The following is a 19,713-nucleotide window of genomic DNA, read 5'->3' as shown; positions in this document are numbered from 1 at the left end:
GTTTTTCCTTCTAGTTGCATCCCTTTGTTGCTAGGTCCACTGTTAGTTGCTTCCTGCACCTCTGTCTCTCTGTCATTCCACGACCCTTGCAAAAACACCTTGTCCTCAAGGTGTTGGGATTCAATGCATGGCTTCCAAAAGTGATGCCGAGATCCCAAGGTCTATTTCGGCAAATTGCACCCGATTTAGCAGTTGAGCATAATGCAAAGGCAACTGATTAGAGCTTGTATGCGGCCATGGCAGTCCCATAAAGAGGAACAATGTTGAAGAACTTGTTGAAGGAAATGGTGGTGCGAGCGAAACTGAAATTGGGCATATGAAGAACAGACATAGGAAGTGGACCCGACAATGGTGGAAGGAATGGTTGCACGGGTGCAGGACATGGAGGCGCAGTTGGCATGGGAAGCAGAGGCGGCATGGACGGCGGAGGTGGCATAGGTAGTGGAGTCAGCATGGGTGACGAAGTCGGCATGGGCGGCGGCGGCGACATTGGCAACGAAGTCAGCATGAGCCGCGAAGTTGACATGAGCATAGTTGATATGATGTGTGAATGTATATATACATGATTTTGATGATGTCAAAAGAAGAATCAAACAAGACTCATTTTGCTTCTATATTAATACAAGATTGTTTCAACAAATAAAGCCTTGATTCAAGATTTCTTCAAGATGAAGCCTTGCCTCAAAATGAAAAGATTTCAAGTCATCCAAGGCACATGTAATCGATTATCAATACATGTAATTGAATGCCAAGGCACATGAAAGTGTGTAATCGATTACACATCATATGTAATCGATTACCAGAGACTCTGAACGTTGGGAATTCAAATTTTAAATGAAGAGTCACAACTGTTCAAGAAAAATAATTGTGTAATCGATTATACTAATTCTGTAATCGATTACCAGAGAGAATTTTCAAGGAATATCGTCAACAGTCACATCTTATCATTTGGATTTTGAATGGCCATCAAAGGCCTATATATATGTGTGACTTGGGACAAAATTGCAGAGAGTTTTGCTGGTCCAGAATGTCTTATCCTCTCAAAAGAAAATGAGAGAGATTCCAAAAGAACTTCATTGTCAAATGCTCTCTCAATAACTCTTGGACAAACACTTGCAAATCCATTAAGAGTTTATCCATGGATCTTCATTGTAATATTCTTCTCTCGAAGAGAGAATTCTTCTTCCATTCTTCTTATTCAATGATATTGGTTAAGAGACTATGAGTCTCCTGTTGTAAAGCATCTGAACACAAGGGATGGGTTGTCTCTGTGTGGTTCAGACTTTGTAAGGGATTTTACAAAGATAGTGAAAATCTCAAGTGGGTTGCTTGAGTACTTGACGTAGGCACAAGGGTGTGGCCGAACCAGTATAAAACTATGTTTGCATTCTCTTTTCCCTGATCTCATTTATTTTATAGCAATCAATTTTGCCTTGCATGTTTAAAGAACATTGTTAAATTGATTGTTGTTGCTTCTTCTGCATTCTAAGCTCATCCCTCTTAAGTTATTGAGGCCACAAGGTCCAACATGATGACAACTAGTGCTTGCACAGGGACGGGCGATGAAAAATGTGGAATGGGATTGCGAGGGCTCAATCGCTGAAGAAGGTTATCGATGGTGGTGGCCAAGGTGTCGACGACAACGACGAGGTTGAGTCGATTAAGGATAAGTTTGGCTAAGGCGGCCTCGAGGCGGTCCACGCCAGCGGGAAAAAGTTAAAGGTGGTTTGGCGGGTGCTGTGGATTGCGGTGGTTTGGGCTGGAATGAAAACCATGGAAGGCAACCATTGGAGCTCTATTTGGCAAGTGGTGTGAGTTGCGGTAGTTGAAGCTGGTATGACAGCCATGGAAGACAGCCATGGACTCTCAATGAAAGCACAAAAAATGATAGGTGCAGTGTTTATAGTTGGCTTTGAGGGCCAACACCTCCTAGAGGAGAATAAGAGAAGAAGAAAGCTAGAGGAAAGGAATTATGTATTTCTCATTCATGATCTTCAGCTTTATTACACGTGCATATTTATAGTGTGAATTTCCTAACAGAATTGTGATTCTGTGCTAGGAAAAGATTACAAGCAAATGAATTCTGTTATTATTGTCCCCTAATTCTCGACAACCATGATCCTACAAATTTTTTCATTATCAACTCAGCCACAATTGCACATGTAAGCTTGGTGATGGTTCTTTTTGTTTTTCCTTCTAACTGCACCCCTTCCCTTATTACTAGGTCCACTGTTAATTACTTCCTGCACCTCAGTCCCTCCATCATAGAACTTCTTAAGCAAAGAGTTAAATAATGTAATTTAATTGGTTAATCAAAAAATGAGAATGAGGATGGAATGAAAAGGCAAGCAGGTAGGCGAAAGCGTTTTACTTTCGTCGCCACGCCTCCCATGCTTCCCTCGAAAATCTCACTTTCCGCGTAAATGCAAAAACCAAAGTTAATTTTTACCAAAAGCACTTTTATTACACTGTGAGAGAGAGAGTGTGTGTGTGTTACTGTGTGCTCCCAACAACAAGATGAAGAGGTAGAAGAAGAACAAGAAGACGAACACACTCCACTTGCTTGCTACCCCTACTTTGAGCTTGCAACTCCTCTTTCCCTAAACTCTCCTTCATCACTCCATAGCTCCTTCTTCTTCTTCTGATTCTGATTCTTAAACTAACAGCACAAGCACACAACCTAGTTCAGCTCATTCGTTTTCCTCCTTGCCCCACTTCAGATCAGTCCCAAAATAGCTATGAGAAATCACATTTTCTTCTTATTCGTTCTCATTGCACTTGCCCCCACTTTCTCTCTCCACTTGCAATCTCACGCCGCTCCTGCAGGTAAGCAAAACTCGCTCCCCCATTTCTTCCGAAACTTGAATTTTCCCATAATTTTAAATAGGTATGCTAAATTTTCGATCTGTTAGCTTAAGGTTGATGAATACCTAACTGGGTGTCTTTTCAGTTGTTCTTTCTTTTTGGTTACTTTAATTAAACGATGCTAATTTTTTTTCTGGTTACTTTAATTAAACAATGTTAATGAGTCAGGGCCGTTGATTAAGCATATTTCTTCACTCATCAAATGGACAAGGTCTACCTCCAAGACACCACACTCAGGTTATTGCTTTTTCTCTACTGAGTGAGAGCTTTTCGACTTAGATGAGTTTGTTGAATAACAGTCTTATGGTTAAGGTTTGTGCGTGAGTGTGTGTGAATGTGATTTGTTGTTTCTTTCTTTTCAGATGGGAATGTTCTTCAATTTGAAAATGGTTACGTGGTGGAGACTGTTGTGGAAGGAAACGAGATTGGGGTTGTCCCTTACAGGATCCGCGTCTCTGAGGAGGATGGTGAACTCTTTGCTGTTGATGCAATTAACAGCAACATTGTTCGGATAACTCCACCGCTGTCCCAATGTATGGTTGCTCGTCCTCTTGAGGTTTTGTAACTGTTATAAGCAAATTTGATGGGTTAGGATATGGTAGTTTTGACATACGTTCCTGGAGGTTAATATTTTTATCATAATGCTTTCAAATTGGTTCTGAATGTTGCTGGCGAATGGTAAGAATGATGATAAAAATTTAAGTGAAAAAAAAGAAGGAATCTGGGTTTTAGTTACTTATCTGGTTCAAGTTACCAGGGAATTGATAGTTATCTAGTCAAAATAAAAAAAGGTTAAGGAGGGAAAAAAAGAAAAGGGGAAAATTAAAGCCTAAGCTTTATGTTACATTGTTCATGGGTTCTCTTGACAGCATTAGCAGGATAAAGTTATATAACAAGTTAAACAGAGTATGGGATTAATTGAAAATTTGAATGATGTGATCTTCATTTTCCGAGCTTACTTTTATGGAATCCTAATTGTGTTGTCAATTATGTTACCTGGCTGCAGATAGTAGAGGAAGATTGGTGGCTGGGTCATTTCAGGGATACACTGGCCATGTGGATGGAAAACCAAGTGATGCTCGTTTCAATCATCCCAAAGGCATAACTGTGGATGATAAGGGGAATGTTTATGTTGCTGATACTCAGAATCTGGCCATCAGAAAGATTGGAGATGCTGGTATGTGATAACTGACAATTTGAGTTGCAACTTAGAAGTACTCAAGATCTACTCTGGACTAATATGGTGTATTGGTATCCGACAATATAGAATGGAATTTGAACTTAAGTGTATAAATAGGAATTCAATAGAAGTGTTACTAGTGCTCTATGATTCAATTGTGTTATTCATTTTACTGGAAATCTGCTAGAGTGTTTGACTTGAGAATCCCACAGTTCAATACCATGGCATAATGGTTAATCCCTTCATTTAAACAATACAACCAGTGGCTATGGGATCCTAATGTATTGAGAAAATTGTGAGTGAGAATGTTGAAAAAAAAATTTGTAACTGATCTTTGTGAGTTTTTTTTTAGGTGTGACAACCATTGCTGGAGGAAAGTCAAATGTTGCAGGCTACAGGGATGGGCCTAGTGAGGATGCTAAATTCTCAAATGATTTCGATGTGGTATATGTTCGGCCCACCTGTTCCTTGTTGGTCATTGATAGAGGAAATGCTGCTCTTCGACAAATCTCTCTTGACCAGGAGGACTGTGATTATCAGTCTAATTCAATTTCCAGTACAGGTTTATATTCTTATCTTGTTGATTATAGTAGATATCATTTGGATTCTGTTAATATCCTTGTATTATTTACTAGATTACCTAGTTTCCTTTGCTACTTTATTCTTTCCCTAGGTGATTCTAGTCCCTTGGGGATTTAGTTCATCCTAGTGATGTGTTTGCTCAGACGTTGTCTTAGCTCCCTTGGCTATGGTTCATAAATGAAATGGAATATTCCAGTCAGACAATTACTATTTAGTTTCACTATGTTATTCTTAATGGATCTGATTTTTTCTTTATCAGAAGATTATCCTATAAATGCTTTTAGTACATAAAATATTCGCATGTGTTGGTGTTACTGAATAATGTGAATTTGCTGTATTTAGCAGAGAAGTGAAACAATGGAGAATATGTTAATGTGAAAACTGATGATGTGATTGCATTTTTTATCAAGTCCTTTAGATTCTCTATAATGCCAATCAACTTCTGATTTTAGTTCATTTTGTGGGTTTTCCTGCAGATATACTTACAGTTGTTGGTGCTGTTATAGTAGGATATGCTACATGTATGCTTCAGCAGGGATTTGGATCCTCTTTTTTCTCAAAAACGGTATCTTTTGCTTCAATAGGATTTATAAAAACAGAAATTTCAAAATTATGACATTTTGCCTGTTGTAACCATATTATGTCAGAATTATTCTGTTTTATCTTGGATGCTTACTGCATGTTGTTGAGCCAGAACATGAGCTCAAATTTACTTATTCAGTTTTTAAAATCAAGACTTCGAATTTACTTATTCAGTTTTTAAAGTGGAATATTTTATTTCCTTTCTTTTTTAATTGTCTTTTTACTTGTGAGGATGTGAGGTGCAAAAGGCAGGATCAACCCTTCATTTAAAGGCCTGTTTGGTTTAATAATTTTTTATTTCCTGATTTTATAGGTAATTTCAAAAATATACATTGTTTTTTACTTTGTTTTCTATTTTCAAATATTAGTACAGGAAACAATGCAGACAACATGTTGTCTTTATCATATCACTTTTATAAATCTTTAAAATTGGAAACGAAGTGATAAAATGTAGCATCCTTGAAATTATATGTGAAAAGAGGAAATGGAAACAAAAAACATTTTCTCAAAACAAACAGACCCTAAATTTCATCCTTTTGCTGTAAAATCTTATTTTTCTTTGGGCTTTGGTATGTATATTTTAATTGTTATGTGATGCTGTTCATTTTAAGAAAGTACTTAGCCCTTGCTGATTGGCTAATTACACTGCACAAATGCAGCAGCAACCATCACAAAAACAGTTCAAAGGGTTAGCAAGCAATGAGAAACACATGCCAATCCTGGAGAGCAGTAAAGAGGAGCCGGGATGGCCGTCTTTCGGACAGCTCATTGTTGATCTTTCTAAGCTTTCCCTTGAAGCATTAGCTAGCACATTCATTCAATTCATACCCTCACATTTCAGACCTAGCAACTCCAAGAGAGGCCTAACACCACTGAAAGATCGTCTTGTGATGCCTGAAGATGATGTGCCGCCTCCATTGGTCAACAGGCAAAATGCTCAAGGACATACTCCTCTTACCGAAAATAGGATGGCATCACAGGTCCATACTCCTCTTACCGAAAATCGGATGGCGTCACAGGTCCATACTCCAACCATAGCTGAGAAATATTCAGAAATGAAGCCCCCAAAGATAAAATCAAGCAGTTTCAAGGACCCCTCTATGTCAAGCAAGCACCGGTCGTCAAGACGACCTGAGTATGCTGAATTCTATGGTTCTTCTGAGATTCCTCCGTACACCAAATCTAAGAGCCAGAAAGAAAGGCCAAGACACAGACAACGAGAAAAGAGTGGAGAAGTCGTTATGGGGGCAGTTGGAGCTGAGGCTAAACCAGTTGAGACAAGGGCTGTTGATCATAATAATCCAAAGTTTGACCATTACAGTATGAGAACTAAGTATGCATCTGAGGAGACCTTCCGATTCAACTCTCAGTAAACAAGTTTTGCATGATTTATTTTTCACTAGCATTATGTTCTCCATTATACTGAATATGTGCACCTACATTAGTTTGAAGTGTGTCTGTACCTGACAAGTATTTGAAGCTATGTTATAAGCAAACATTCAGTGCTTAGTGAATCATGCGGGTGGGAGGATTTCCACCCATGTTCTGAAAAATTGTCACAAAATTAGCACCTCAATATGCAACGTTGTTAAGTTCCAAGGAGATTGCTCCCTCTTAACTACTTCTTCCCAACTACTTATTTCTTTCATTTCATTATCTTTTTAGCTGAAGCATCAAACACTCTTGAAGATGATTCTAATTACAGCTTGTGTTTTGGTATTTGTTTCAGTCAATCTCATAGGCATGAGGAGGAATCCATCTCATTTTGGGAACTCAAGCAACTGATTCATCTGCATATCTATTAACAATGAGGGTTTTCTTTCTGCAGATTAATGTGCATTACCATATTATCTAAAAAATCGTAAGAAACAAAACTTTTTTTTTAATCTTTGAAAACGTATTTAATTTTGCAAAACTTTGATGAATGACGTTAATGTCATATAAATATCATAAAAATAAGTAGATTAATCTTTTTGACTAAATTATAATATTATATTTTGAAAATATATTCTAATGTATATAATATCAATTTAATTAATATTATAATTTATATAATTTAAATAATTGATATTAGAGAAGGATCTAACATCTAGTTAATAGAAGAATAGAATACTGTTACTGAGCAGTATGAAGCAACAAGCAGTTCTGTGTCAGCAATTGCATGAGAAAATAGATTGGTGACAAAGAAAAAGGTAAGCCTTCCACCAAAGTAAAAGAAAATATTGGGTGATAAGAAAAAAAGGTCAAACTCGTATTTTTGTCCTTCAAATATGTAATCGCAAGGATTTTGTAATTAATTTACTCTCTTAATAATGCAAGAATACCTGTGGTACTACCTAATTGCGTTCAATACTGGAGGAATAATCTTGTTATCCTAATAATTTTACTCAATTCAAATAAGCTTTTTTTTAAGATTTAAATTGTCTATATCAAAAAATAATGCAAAGAATTATTACTTTTTGGTTGTTCAAAATATTTTGACATCAATTTAGCCACTCAATAGAATATTTTTAGGTAATCATATATAAGTAAGAAGTATTTAATAACTTTTCTTTGCTGAGTTTGATAAAAGATTTTAGTTATTTTTTAGTTTTAAAATTTATTTGAAGTAATATTTTTTAAAATGTTAGTTTTTGACTTTTATTTTTTTTATATTTATTTTTTTTCCTTAAACATTTATTAAAATTCTATTTTAATCTTTTCTATTTAAGGTGAAATTTTATTATTTTTATCCTTTATATAATTTTATATTTTTAAACTATTTCAACATATAATTTTATCCAACCATTTAATAAAAATAATTTTTCAACTTTCCAACTTTTAACTAACTTTTTAATTAATTTTGTCAAATATAACCTTTGTTGATAACTAATCTAAACTTAAAAAAACTAATTTTTCATCTTTATTAAAATCTTCCTTTTAATTATGTTTTTTTCTTTTCCATCTAGATTGGTCACCTTGCTCAATAGATACTGTGTGTAATCAATGTATTAAATTGATATCAAATTTTTCAAAAGTTAAAGTGAAAACATTTATATTTTAACAGGTAAAAATAAAGGTTCACTTAGAAAATTATTTATGTATACTTTGGTAGAGTTTGATATGCACAATCCCCCTTTCTAATAATTGGAAATATTGTGAAAATTTATTTGAAGCTTTTTATTTTCTTTCGATTTGATAGGAACGGAACTTTTGACTAATGGATATTTTTTACTAAAGTAGATATCTTTTTTTTTTTTTGGTAGAGAGGGGATTTTTTTTTTCTTTTAATGAATAATTGGATATCCTAAATTTAGATAACCCAACAGAATCACTATTTCTTTTTTTTTTTTTCTTTATGTGGTAATGGGGAGACCCCAAAAGAAAGACTAAAAACTGGGAGGAAATATGATTGAAAAAATCCTCCAAAAAGGCATTATACAAAAGGCATATTTTGAGACGGAAAAATAAAGCATATAATGCTTAAAAGATTAACAACTCATTGATATTAAGAACGTATTAATTTCTTATAATATTACCCTCATATTTCACAAACGTGAATCAATATATCTTCTTTCTTCCTTTTTTTAGTAATTTGGTATTAAAAAATGCATGGTACATAATTTTAAAATTCATATGACGTACCATTGAAAGGCATATTTGAAATAGAGGTGGAGTCCTTCTAAAAATACATCAGATTAAAGAGATACAACTATTTTTCTTCTCTGAATTGAAAATATGTTCAGTACAGAACAAAAATACATTTGAAATGTTTATCCAAATATAAGCTAATATACCAACAAAATTATTGATTCGAGTGGTATTGTAGTCAATCTTTTTAAGTAGTATAATATAATTAATAGATGATTAAGTTTCTTAAATATGCTTACAATAGTTTGATTTTTTGGTTGTGCAGGAAATAATTTTTTGAGAGAAGTAAAACCCATTTTGGTGATATCTATATCTCAAGAATTAATATCATGATTTTTGGTTAGGATCAAAAGAGATTTCGAATTTAAGCTTAGTGAATGAAAAAATAAATATGATTGAGAGATAAGATTTCGTTAAAAGTGACCAATCAAATATTTTCTTTACAAAAAATAATTAGATAAAATTAATAAATATTTTGTATCATATGATTATAAAATAAATCAAATGCGTTTTTTTAGTGAGATTGGAATTTACTGGTAGACCCTCTTACATAATCTTCAAATCAATTATTTGCAATAATTGGGAGCAGTCTTGACTTTTCAAATTCTGGACCACATAGTATTGCTACAAGTTTTGGTAGAGGACGATGCTTGAGATGATTCCTGAAGGAGAAAATTAAAGCATAATGGAATACGCTTTGGATGGAGAAAAGAAACTAGCGAGCTAGATGACTAGTGACTAAGCCTATACATGAGTTTGGACAAGAGCCCTTAATTTCCTTAAAGAAGCCATCATGTATTTGTGGTATGGTGAAACTCATCTATCCTTCCAAATATCCACGTTTCTACCATCTCTTATCTTTCCATAGTGCACCTCTTTGTTTTGCCTGAAAAGATGTTAGTCCAGCTCTAATGTATAACCCACTTTGAATCCAAGACCACCATGTGAAGATTTTTTCTTTGGGAAATATATATGAAAATTCCTGTCCTGAGTCTATCTTTTATGTAACTAATACTCTAACTTTGTTTGCCTAAAACTATAGGTAGCTTGTATGAGATCAAATTTCTAATCTAATTTAACCTCAATATTACCATTATAAAAATAATAATTTGAATTTATTGAGGTGCCAATATAAGTTTATTGATATGTTAGTGTAAGAAATTTTGTATATCGTCATTTAATTATATGTTATTGTGTAATTAAATATTTTTTAATAATGACTTTAATATATATAAAATAATTTTTCATTAATTCACTGTATAAAAAAACTATACTGACATCATATCAAAATAAAATTTTATATCAAATAATTTATTTTAAAAAAATAGTTGTCAGAAATTTGTATAAATAAAGAGGGTTAATTAGGAGGGTGGTTGTTCTGCTGATTTGTTTGCTAGTAATAGTATGTATTTGTCACAGTCATTTGTCTTTTGTTTTCAATCGTCATTTTCTCTCTCTCTCTCTTTTAAAGGTTAGGTAGAACTATCAACCAACACGAGCATCTTGCCAAAATATGGCAACTTTTTTTTTTTTAGTAAGACGAGTCAAAACAAACAAGAAAAGCTTATTTAATAAAAAGATAATGGATTTCTTACTTTTGCTTTAAGTTGTACCAAGATTAAAAAAACAAGTCACTAATTTAAGTTGTAATACATTTTTATTACACGAGTAATTTTAGTCTGTGATTTTTAATATTTATAATTATAATTTCAACTTGAGTTTACATGAAATAGATAGACATCATTTGTTATCTTCGTAATATTAATATTTGAGTGTATATTGACTTCTTTGCTATCCTCGTATCCCTTCAATTAAAAAAAACCAGTTCTGAATATTTTCACCATTAGCAGTTTAGCTAAGAGTAAAAACTTAGTTAATTAAAAATAATAATAATAATAAAGTAGCGAAGCGAGCTCAGCATATTGTGGACTTTACTGGTTTCCTAGCTACCGTCAGACAGTCACTCACTGTATCAAATTTCAATGATTGTAAAATTAGCCTAAGTTTCTTTTAACCAATTCTAATATTTGAATAATAAAATGTTGATACCATATGTAATTTAATTAGTACTAAAACCAATTTTTTAGTTTTTATATTTTCATCACACAATCATTTTTTATAATTACTTTAAATTCCAATATTTGAGATTATTTCTAATTCATAGACAAAGTAAATTTAAAATATAAAAAATATCAAGCTAATATAATTTTTCATTAATGTTGAGTTGTTCTTGTGGATTTTCATGGAATAAATCTAATTTGTTTTAATCAAAATTATATAAAAAAGTTTCATATTTATTTATAAATAGTTGAATTTCTTTAATTCGGCATATTAAGTTGAATTTCTCTAATTTCTTTAATCAAAATTATTTGTACCGGTGAAGACACATGCGCGTCACACTTCAATATTGGTATTTCTATTACGTTATATTAAAGGAAAAAAGAAAAAGAAAATTAAATAATTTTTACAAGCAACATAATTTAAAACTGTTTTTTTAAATAGCTTCTTTAATTTTAAAACATTTTTGTTTTAAAAATGGATATTATAATTTTAAAAATTCCATATTAAACAGTTTTTATACACAACATAATTTGAACAAAATTAATAAAAGCCGATTTTTTATTACCAAGTAAGCTTTGAACAAAATTACAACTGTTGTTATTACCTGGTAGCATGTTTCTATTTTAATATTATCACATATTCTCCTCACTAATAGAAAAAAGAAGATCACACGCCATAGTGCCACGCAACATGGAACATTGACAGCCAACAACCACATTATCTGTTTCTACTTTTGTTCTCAGGAATGCTTATTATGATTCCCTCTTCCTTACAATCAATAATAGGCAATAGCCATTTCATTTTCCCTTTAATAAAATATCTCCACACACAATTTATAGGGGTGATGCACTGCTTTAAATTTTGTCGTGTTTAGATGAAAAAGAAAAAAATTGTTTAGCGAAATAATTAGTGTTATTTTTTTATTTATAAAATTCTTTTGAATAAATAACAATTACATATGCATGAAATTAATTTATGACCCACCATACTCTCTAACTCGAAAAAAAAAAATCTCCACGCACAAAAAAGGAAAAAGAAAAGTCGCAGCAAATTCAGCTCTAAATTAAACTATTGATGACTACTTGTTACCTTTTTGATATATTTATGTTACTATACCTTTTCTCAATAGCCAATAATATATGCCATATTTACAATATTATTATTGAGTAGTAGTATTAACCTGTTGCACCCAATTTTCACTCGTTTTTAAAAAAATTTAAGGTACACCCTTTAAAACAATTAAACCGGGACCCTAATGTTTTTCATTGAATCATAACATCGCTTTTTTATTAGTTAGATCTTTAAGTTGTAAGGTAAGAATAATTTGTAAGTTAACTTTTACCAATTATAAACTTTAAAATAGACTTCCCTCCAACTTGATGTACTTTAAAAGTTACAGATAGGTTGAGAAATTTTGAAACGTAGTTACTTAAGAATCAAAACAAATAATCAATAAGTTGAGAATTGAAATATTTAGAATGAAGTTAATTTGATATTTAAGAATAAAAATATCCAGGAAAAATAAATCAAGAATCAAGAAATAAAAAGAAAATGCAGCACATAGTCATGGCATATTTGAAGGGCAGCCCGTCATTTACCCACCAAAGAGGCAACCTGACCCGTGAGAATAAAGGGGGAGGGGTTCCACACCTTATTTACGATGTTATCAAAGAGGAAAATATTAAAAAAATTAAGTTTTAACTTTTTTGTCCATTGTTGGTTTTATTCAGTATCAACTATTTGAATTTAATTCTCATCTATTATCAATATAAAGGTTTTTAAATTTCTACACTATCAATTAATTAAAATTTACTCTAAGTATAAAAATAAATAATCTTATCCTATATAGTAATATCCGAATGACTATATATATATATATTTACTTTGTTATCACATTCTAATTAATTCGAAATTATTTATCTGAGGACTAATTTTATTTAAAATATTTTTAATCAATAGTAGAGTTATTTTACTAAATAATACTCCCATCATCCTAAAATAATAATCATATTAAATTATTTTACACAAACAAAAAAGAAATAAATAAATAAATTAATAATTTTATAGAATTAATCTTATATTATTGATCTTATAAATATAATTAATTATTCAACATTAATATTATAAAAAATACAATTAATATTATATTAAAAAATTAAAATAATAATTATTTTGAGATAATTTTTCTCTGTTACATAATAGTTATAATAAACCGAAAGTAAGATAATCTTATGACAATTTTTTTCTTTTAAATATGTTTTTATTATTATCTAGCAAGACATTAAAGACTAATTTTTATCAATATGAAAATTTATTTATTTAATAAAAAAGTAAAAAAAATGTGCTATTAGTCATATTAATAATATTTAACTTTAAAATAAAAAACTTATTATTATTATTATTAATTACTAGGAAAAATAGATATTTCGTGTTTAACTGCTTTTTCATGCTTTTTTAAAATGAAAAAAAGATAATAAAAAATAATTAGTGATTTTTGAAGATAGGCATAAAAATAAAATAATAAGTTATAAATAAAATAATATGAATATAAAAATATGGATACTAAAACATCTTATTTTTTTTATTTATAGTTACAGAATAATTTATTGTTAGTATGTGGATATGGATTATGGGATGAGAGTGGTGTACAAGTAGAAAGGTTTGAGTGTAGCTACTACCGTTACCCACTGCAGTGGTTATCGTGCCAAAGCTACGTCATTGACTTGGCATCTGATCTCAGTGAGAATTCAGAAAGAAAGCCCTTTCTTTTTTCTTTTACCTCTCTCTCTCTCTCTCTCCTTCTGCCAACCAACTTCTTCTCCTTTTTCTGCAATGGGTTGTGCTGGATCTTCACAATCCAAGCCTGATGGTGAGCCACCCCTTCTTTTCAATCCTCTCAAAACCTCTTCTTTGCATTCCCTTTTCGTTAAATCTTTACCGATTTCATCATGGGTCGCTGTCAAAATCCCTTCTTTCTTCTTCTTGTTTCATGGTATTCGTGAACAAGCATGTAATTTTGACTCTAAAAAATTGTACTAGTTTTTAAGGGGGAGAGAATCAGGAAATAAGGTGCATAGGACAAACAAATTTAAAACCTTTCTTTTGGGTTTTAGATATATTGCCACATTTTGTATTGAACAATGAAAGTCCTACCCTCTGTAACCGTTTGGAGCATTTTTTTTTTTTGTGTTTATTTTTCAAAGCAATTTTTGTCATAGGTTTTTTTTAATCCGTTGGATGTTGCTAGTGGCTGTCTTGGGGGTAAGAGTTAGGATGGTGTGCCAAACTTGTAAACTCTACATGGTACTGGTTTTTAAGTTCAAGTTATTTGCTTGGTGTGTTTGAGGGAGTGTTGACAAAATTGATTTTAAATGAAATTGGTTTTGCAAAATTGATTTTGGTTCAAATTGATTTTGAAGTGACGTGATTTATGTTTAATAGTAAAATTTAGTGAAAATTATTTTGATCCAATGCAAAATCTATCTAAAGTAACTTTTACTCGAAATCAATTTTTCTCAACGTAGAATCGAAGATGTAAACATTTATCTAAAATTCGGTTAGTTGGTTTTTGAACGTGATTCTGGATAAGTCAATGTTAAACCAAACATGCACTTGGTCTGTCCCTATTATTTATAGTTTTGAAAATTTAGTCTCTAATGGGGACACTGTTGATGGGTTTTTGGTGATTGAATTGAGGTTGAAAATAGTGGTTTTGGAATGAACCCTACTATTGGGGTTAGTTAAGATCTTTGAGATTTAGCTGGATTGCAGTAATTTGGTGTGAACATTTGAAAGTGCTTGAATGAAGCAAGCTTATAAACTTGTTGATTTATGAATTTTGTAAACCGAAGAAAGTTAAATTTGTAGCAGTATATTGATGAATTTATCTTTTAATATAAAGTTTTGGTTGTATGGATAATGCCATCTGAGTATCCTGACTGTTAGTAAAGCCTAATCTTTCATTTCCAACTTTCACCAAACCTGAATGTGTAGCTGCGTGATCTAAAGCAAGTGAAGAAGGGTGAAAGGAAAAGCTTATTTATCAGTTATCACTATGATGTGTGTCTGTTTTCTTTTTGTTTGTGTGTTCGTGGAGACTGGAGATAGTGCCAATAAGCATGACACTGAAAATTTGCCTTGCAATTTTGTTTCCCCTGGACACAAGATAAAAAGTGGCAACATTATATGAATATGCCCTTTCCTTTCTAAGGTACATTGATCTGTGCATTGTTGCATGTATACAGAGATACATTCATAGTCGAGCATTACAACATGCAGGAGCCTCTTTGTTAGTCTTACCTCAAATTTGTTCTGTATTGGTAGTATTGATATAATATCATGAAGGGAAAAAATCTTTGCAAATTGATGATTTAAATCTTAACCACAAAAAAGGATATGTAGAATAAGGTGGTGCAGCACTCTCTTATATTTGTTCCTTTCTCATAGTATAGATTTTTATTTTTTTTTTTATTTTATATTATTATGTTGCTAATCTGAATTTTTGTTATTCATTATTTCAAATGCTTGTGGTTAGATTTTTCATTCCTTACGTCCTCCAAAGTGTTAAACTATCTTTTTAGTGGCTTGTTCCTGATGACAATGCTCAGGTTTTAAAGTTTGATTTCTTTTGCCATTTACACCAATATAACAGGGGCTGTAAAAAAGATCCGGAAACCTAAGCCTTGGAAGCATCCTCAACCCATAACAAAGACTCAGCTCACACAATTACGTGATGAGTTTTGGGACACAGCTCCTCACTACGGTGGCCGGAAAGGTATTATCACGATTCAATAAATGACCATATTTGGAATGTTTAAATAAAGGCCTATTGCAGATTAAATTGGCTTTGGAAGAAAAGGAGTTTATGTGGAAATGATTGTTTTATATGAATCAGTTCACTTCCCATAGTTGGCTGCATTGCTCCAATTTCTTTATTTAAGATTAGTTTTCTGACTGATTAAAATTAACTATTTATAGATTGCTATTTTGCTTTGATCTCATCTACAATGGTCATCTTCTAAAGAAGCCTCTATCTTTATAGCTAGGATGTTGTACAATAGGGTTGATAATTGTTGAAGATGTAAATTGACAATAACCAAAGGTTTTTACATGTAATCCTAACCTAAACTGGTTAGTCCATTAATTCATATTCTAGTTAGAGAATGCATAGAAAGTTGATCAATTGTGGTTGTCACTTCTTTACCAAGAAGAAATTTTTGAAAATGCTCTTTTTCAAAGGGGCTGTTGACAAATCTGCCCTCCAAATTAGGGAGTTTGTATTATTGTTTGTTCACATGAGGGTGCAATGACTGCAGCAATGAGAGATTGAAGAGTGTTTATCTGGAAAAAGTTGGAAATGAAACTTTAACTTGAGGGGAGTGGATTGCTGGGTGAGGCAGTAGAGGTTGAGCTTTGTAGGTTGATAAATTTGGAGTGCTTCATGTTGGGTCAGGACAGGTTTTTTATAATTCCTTTATGGCTCATTTTTCTTTTGGGGCATCATTATTCTCTTGGCAATATATGGAGAGAGAGAAAGAGAGAGTGGGGGGGGGGGGGGGGGGGGTGAACGAGATCGGATGATCATCTTTTTGGGACTGACCTTTGCCTTTAAACGTCTTGTATTCCTCTCATCATAAGCAAAAGGTTTTATCCATTCTTACATTTATTAAGCATGATGCCTTATACAGTTATTTTTTTCTTTCTAAGCCGTACTCTGATTCTTCATATAGCTGTAGGCTTAGATTTCACAAAGTATATAGAATCTGATAATGATGATATTCTCCATGTAAAGAGTGAAGTTACATTCTATCTTACTATTACATTATTGTTTATGGCACAATAAGTTTACATCAAGGAAAAAATTGAAAATTTGCTTTTGTAAGAGTAAGAATCCTGTTTGGTTGTTGGTGACTCATACATATATGTGATAGTGATATTTATATCTGTCTTGCTTAATATGTAGAAAACTGGACAGACAAGAAACATGTGAGTGAAAGTATACAATTGATTGACTTGATGTTTGAGTATAGTTGCCAAAAGAATCCATAGAAGAATAAAAACATAGCCCCAATGAAATAAGAAAAAGTTATCAAAGTTGTTTTGTATCATTGTATGGCTGGCCATTTTTTCAGAATAACTTAGGTTAAAAAAGTGAAATTTGGCTTCCCTAGGCCTGGTGGCAAGAAGGAATCATTGATTTCCTTTGGGTCTACATGCCTTGGGAAGCCAAATTTCACATCTGTAGTATTTTTTTTATTTTTTATTTTTATAAATCTTAAGCAAATAGGCTACTAGTTATTGCATTTAGTTGTATAAAACTAATTTCTGAGAAAAGCAGAAACAATGCTGGTGTGATATGTAAATATGTTCAACAAATTTATGCCACAATAAAATACAACACTTACACAAAAGAAAAGTTCAGATTATATAGGTTTACTAGGTATTTTGTTAAATTTGTTGTGAATCATTCTTGTCTATTTCATTTTTGCCTTAAATACATATCTTAATTGTTTAAGTTATTTGAAGTGTGTGCATATCTGTTTTCTGCTTGCTACTAGAGATTTGGGATGCTCTTCGAGCCGCTGCCGAGGCTGATCTAACTTTAGCACAAGCAATTGTGGATAGTGCCGGGGTCATTGTCCAGAGTTCTGATTTGACAGTATGCTATGATGAAAGAGGTAACTGTTTCATGTTGCATTCCATTATCTACTATATCGAACAAAATTTTCAAAATGAAAAGTAACATTTAAATTATATATAGGATACAAATACAATGTGTTTGGTTTTATAATCTGAATCAGTCTTTAACCGAAAGTTGAAAAACTTGATTCAGTTTCCTTTGATTTGAAAATCATAATACAGCTTATGAAATTGGAAGTTAAATAAAAAAGCATCTAAAATTTTTTTATACCATGAGGCATGAACCACCATGTGGGCTTCCTGCTGCACTACCCTACTTTTCCCCTTAATTATCCAACCGTGGTCCATGCCTAGCTGAATCATGTGACGCCTACCTTTATTGTGGATTATGGTGGAATACAATGCACTGTTGCTGTAGAAAGCTCTCTAACCCCACCGTCACCTTTCTCACCTCAACTACCCTACCACATAAACATGTTATCTCACAATCAAAACCCTTTGTTTTTACACATTTTAAATTTATTACCTAAAAAAAGAAACCTTTCTATTAGAAAATTGTTGGGGTCCTTAAGATTCATGCACAAACTTCAAAGTTCAAACATGCATTTTGAAGGGTATATAGTACAGGGGAAATGCAGTAAAATAGTTAACACTAGCTTAGCATGAGAAACCTTGATAATAAAAGCAAAATTCTTGGAAATGCTAGATTTGGTTCATGGAAATCAAAGACCAAAAGTTGAATTACTATACCTTGTGTTCATTATGGGGCTAGAATAGAAATTCTTGGAAATGCTAGATTTGGTTCATGGAAATCAAAGACCAAAAGTTGAATTACTATACCTTATATTAATTATGGGGCTAGAATAGCATGTTCATTTATTACAATATTTACCTATATGAATGTTATCTTGTTGTTTATCTGATCCTTGCTGCAATACTTGTTTTGCAGGAGCAAAGTATGAGCTACCCAAGTACGTTTTGAGCGAGCCAACTAACCTGATTCGGGACACTTAATAACAGAGAATATAAATAGAAAGATTCATGGGCGAGAAGATTGTAAATCATGTATATGGTTATCTCATTGAATTGGTAACTTGCATAGGGTAGCAACTCTTTTTCCTTTCCACCATCTTTGAAATCTATCTACCGCTATGTTTCCTCCATCAATTAAACAAAAAAGTCTGTTCTGTATCTGATGACAGTATCCCTCTTCTTTGGTAAATACAAACTCCGTTATGTATTTTCAATCGGCAATTTCTCAACATTGGTTTCATATTTGTGTTGAAAGAACATTTGAACAACTTTTCCTACAGTTTTTATCCCCTGATTTTATACTTGTTTAAAAATTTGACTACAATTCAAAATCAATTTGAACCGAAAAAGAATAACTCATTTGATGTCTTTTATTTTTATCATTATTATATAGAATTGAAATGCAAGGTTACAAAAAACTGCCAAGGTGGACTCTTATAATCAGGCTAGTTAAGCAAGTGAAAGACCATTCCTTTTAAATAAATGATATTTTTAAAAATAAATTGATTAACTGATGTGAACAAAATAGTTGGATATTTAATGGCTTAATTTATTTTTAATCCCTCAAATTATGGTATCTATTTTTTTCAATTTCCAAATAAAAAATTATATTTTTTTGTTAGTTTCTCAAATTGGAAAAATGTTCTGTTCAGTTCATCCTCTCAAACAAAAAATTGTATTTTTCAGTTTTTCAAATTCTGGCAGAGGGATTAAAAAAATATTTTTTTGAATGAAAAATTAAAAACACATTTTTATTTAGAGAACTTTAAAAAAATGGCCCCCAATTTAACGGACTAAAAAAATAATTATACCTTGTTTAACTTACTCTTAAACTTACTCTCAGGTCAGAAGTTAGAGACGACTATAAATCAATTATACTCTGGGAAAATAATAACAAGTTGTAAGAGTGTCTAATGGTCTCATTCAAAAAACTATAAAAAAAACCTTTTAAATTATTTATAAAAGTCTCATTTTAACATTTTTTTATTTTGAATCTACATACAATTCAGAACAAATTATCCGTTCATCTGCAACCTATCAACTAAATGATTAAAAAGTGATAATCTAGATTCATCTGCTACCTAACAACTTGATTAAAAAGTCATAATCCAGATCCCCTTACTACATTAGTGTTTATGCAT

At 32.0% G+C, this 19,713-nt stretch overlaps 3 protein-coding genes across 4 annotated transcripts; 2 read left to right on the top strand and 1 right to left on the bottom strand.

The window, feature by feature from the left end:
- Positions 1-217: 217 nt before the first annotated feature.
- LOC102663538 (mulatexin-like) lies at positions 218-526 on the bottom strand. The gene has a single exon (XM_006595373.1). The coding sequence runs from the start codon at positions 524-526 to the stop codon at positions 218-220; it is 309 nt and encodes a 102-aa protein (XP_006595436.1).
- Positions 527-2,324: 1,798 nt separating this feature from the next.
- On the top strand, positions 2,325-6,762 carry LOC100797841 (uncharacterized). Of its 2 annotated transcripts, none has more exons than XM_006594662.4 (7): positions 2,325-2,826; positions 3,034-3,102; positions 3,228-3,398; positions 3,872-4,042; positions 4,398-4,607; positions 5,104-5,192; positions 5,872-6,762. In XM_006594662.4, the coding sequence occupies exons 1-7, from the start codon at positions 2,739-2,741 to the stop codon at positions 6,580-6,582; spliced, it is 1,509 nt and encodes a 502-aa protein (XP_006594725.1). In that variant the 5' UTR covers positions 2,325-2,738; the 3' UTR covers positions 6,583-6,762. The 2 variants fall into 2 exon arrangements, with proteins under 2 accessions (XP_006594725.1, XP_006594724.1); XM_006594661.4 differs by having other exon boundaries at positions 2,326-2,826; positions 5,869-6,762.
- A 6,910-nt stretch (positions 6,763-13,672) lies between these two features.
- On the top strand, positions 13,673-18,798 carry LOC100306399 (ubiquitin-binding domain-containing protein). The gene is given in 4 exon segments (NM_001251317.1): positions 13,673-13,769; positions 15,552-15,674; positions 17,458-17,577; positions 18,489-18,798. Coding segments are annotated over 4 exon segments (345 nt in total). The 5' UTR covers positions 13,673-13,732; the 3' UTR covers positions 18,554-18,798.
- Positions 18,799-19,713: the final 915 nt, after the last annotated feature.

The sequence above is a fragment of the Glycine max genome, chromosome 13 (assembly GCF_000004515.6).
Source record: "Glycine max cultivar Williams 82 chromosome 13, Glycine_max_v4.0, whole genome shotgun sequence".
Lineage (NCBI taxonomy): Eukaryota > Viridiplantae > Streptophyta > Magnoliopsida > Fabales > Fabaceae > Glycine > Glycine max.
This window is presented reverse-complemented; position numbering and strand designations above follow the sequence as displayed.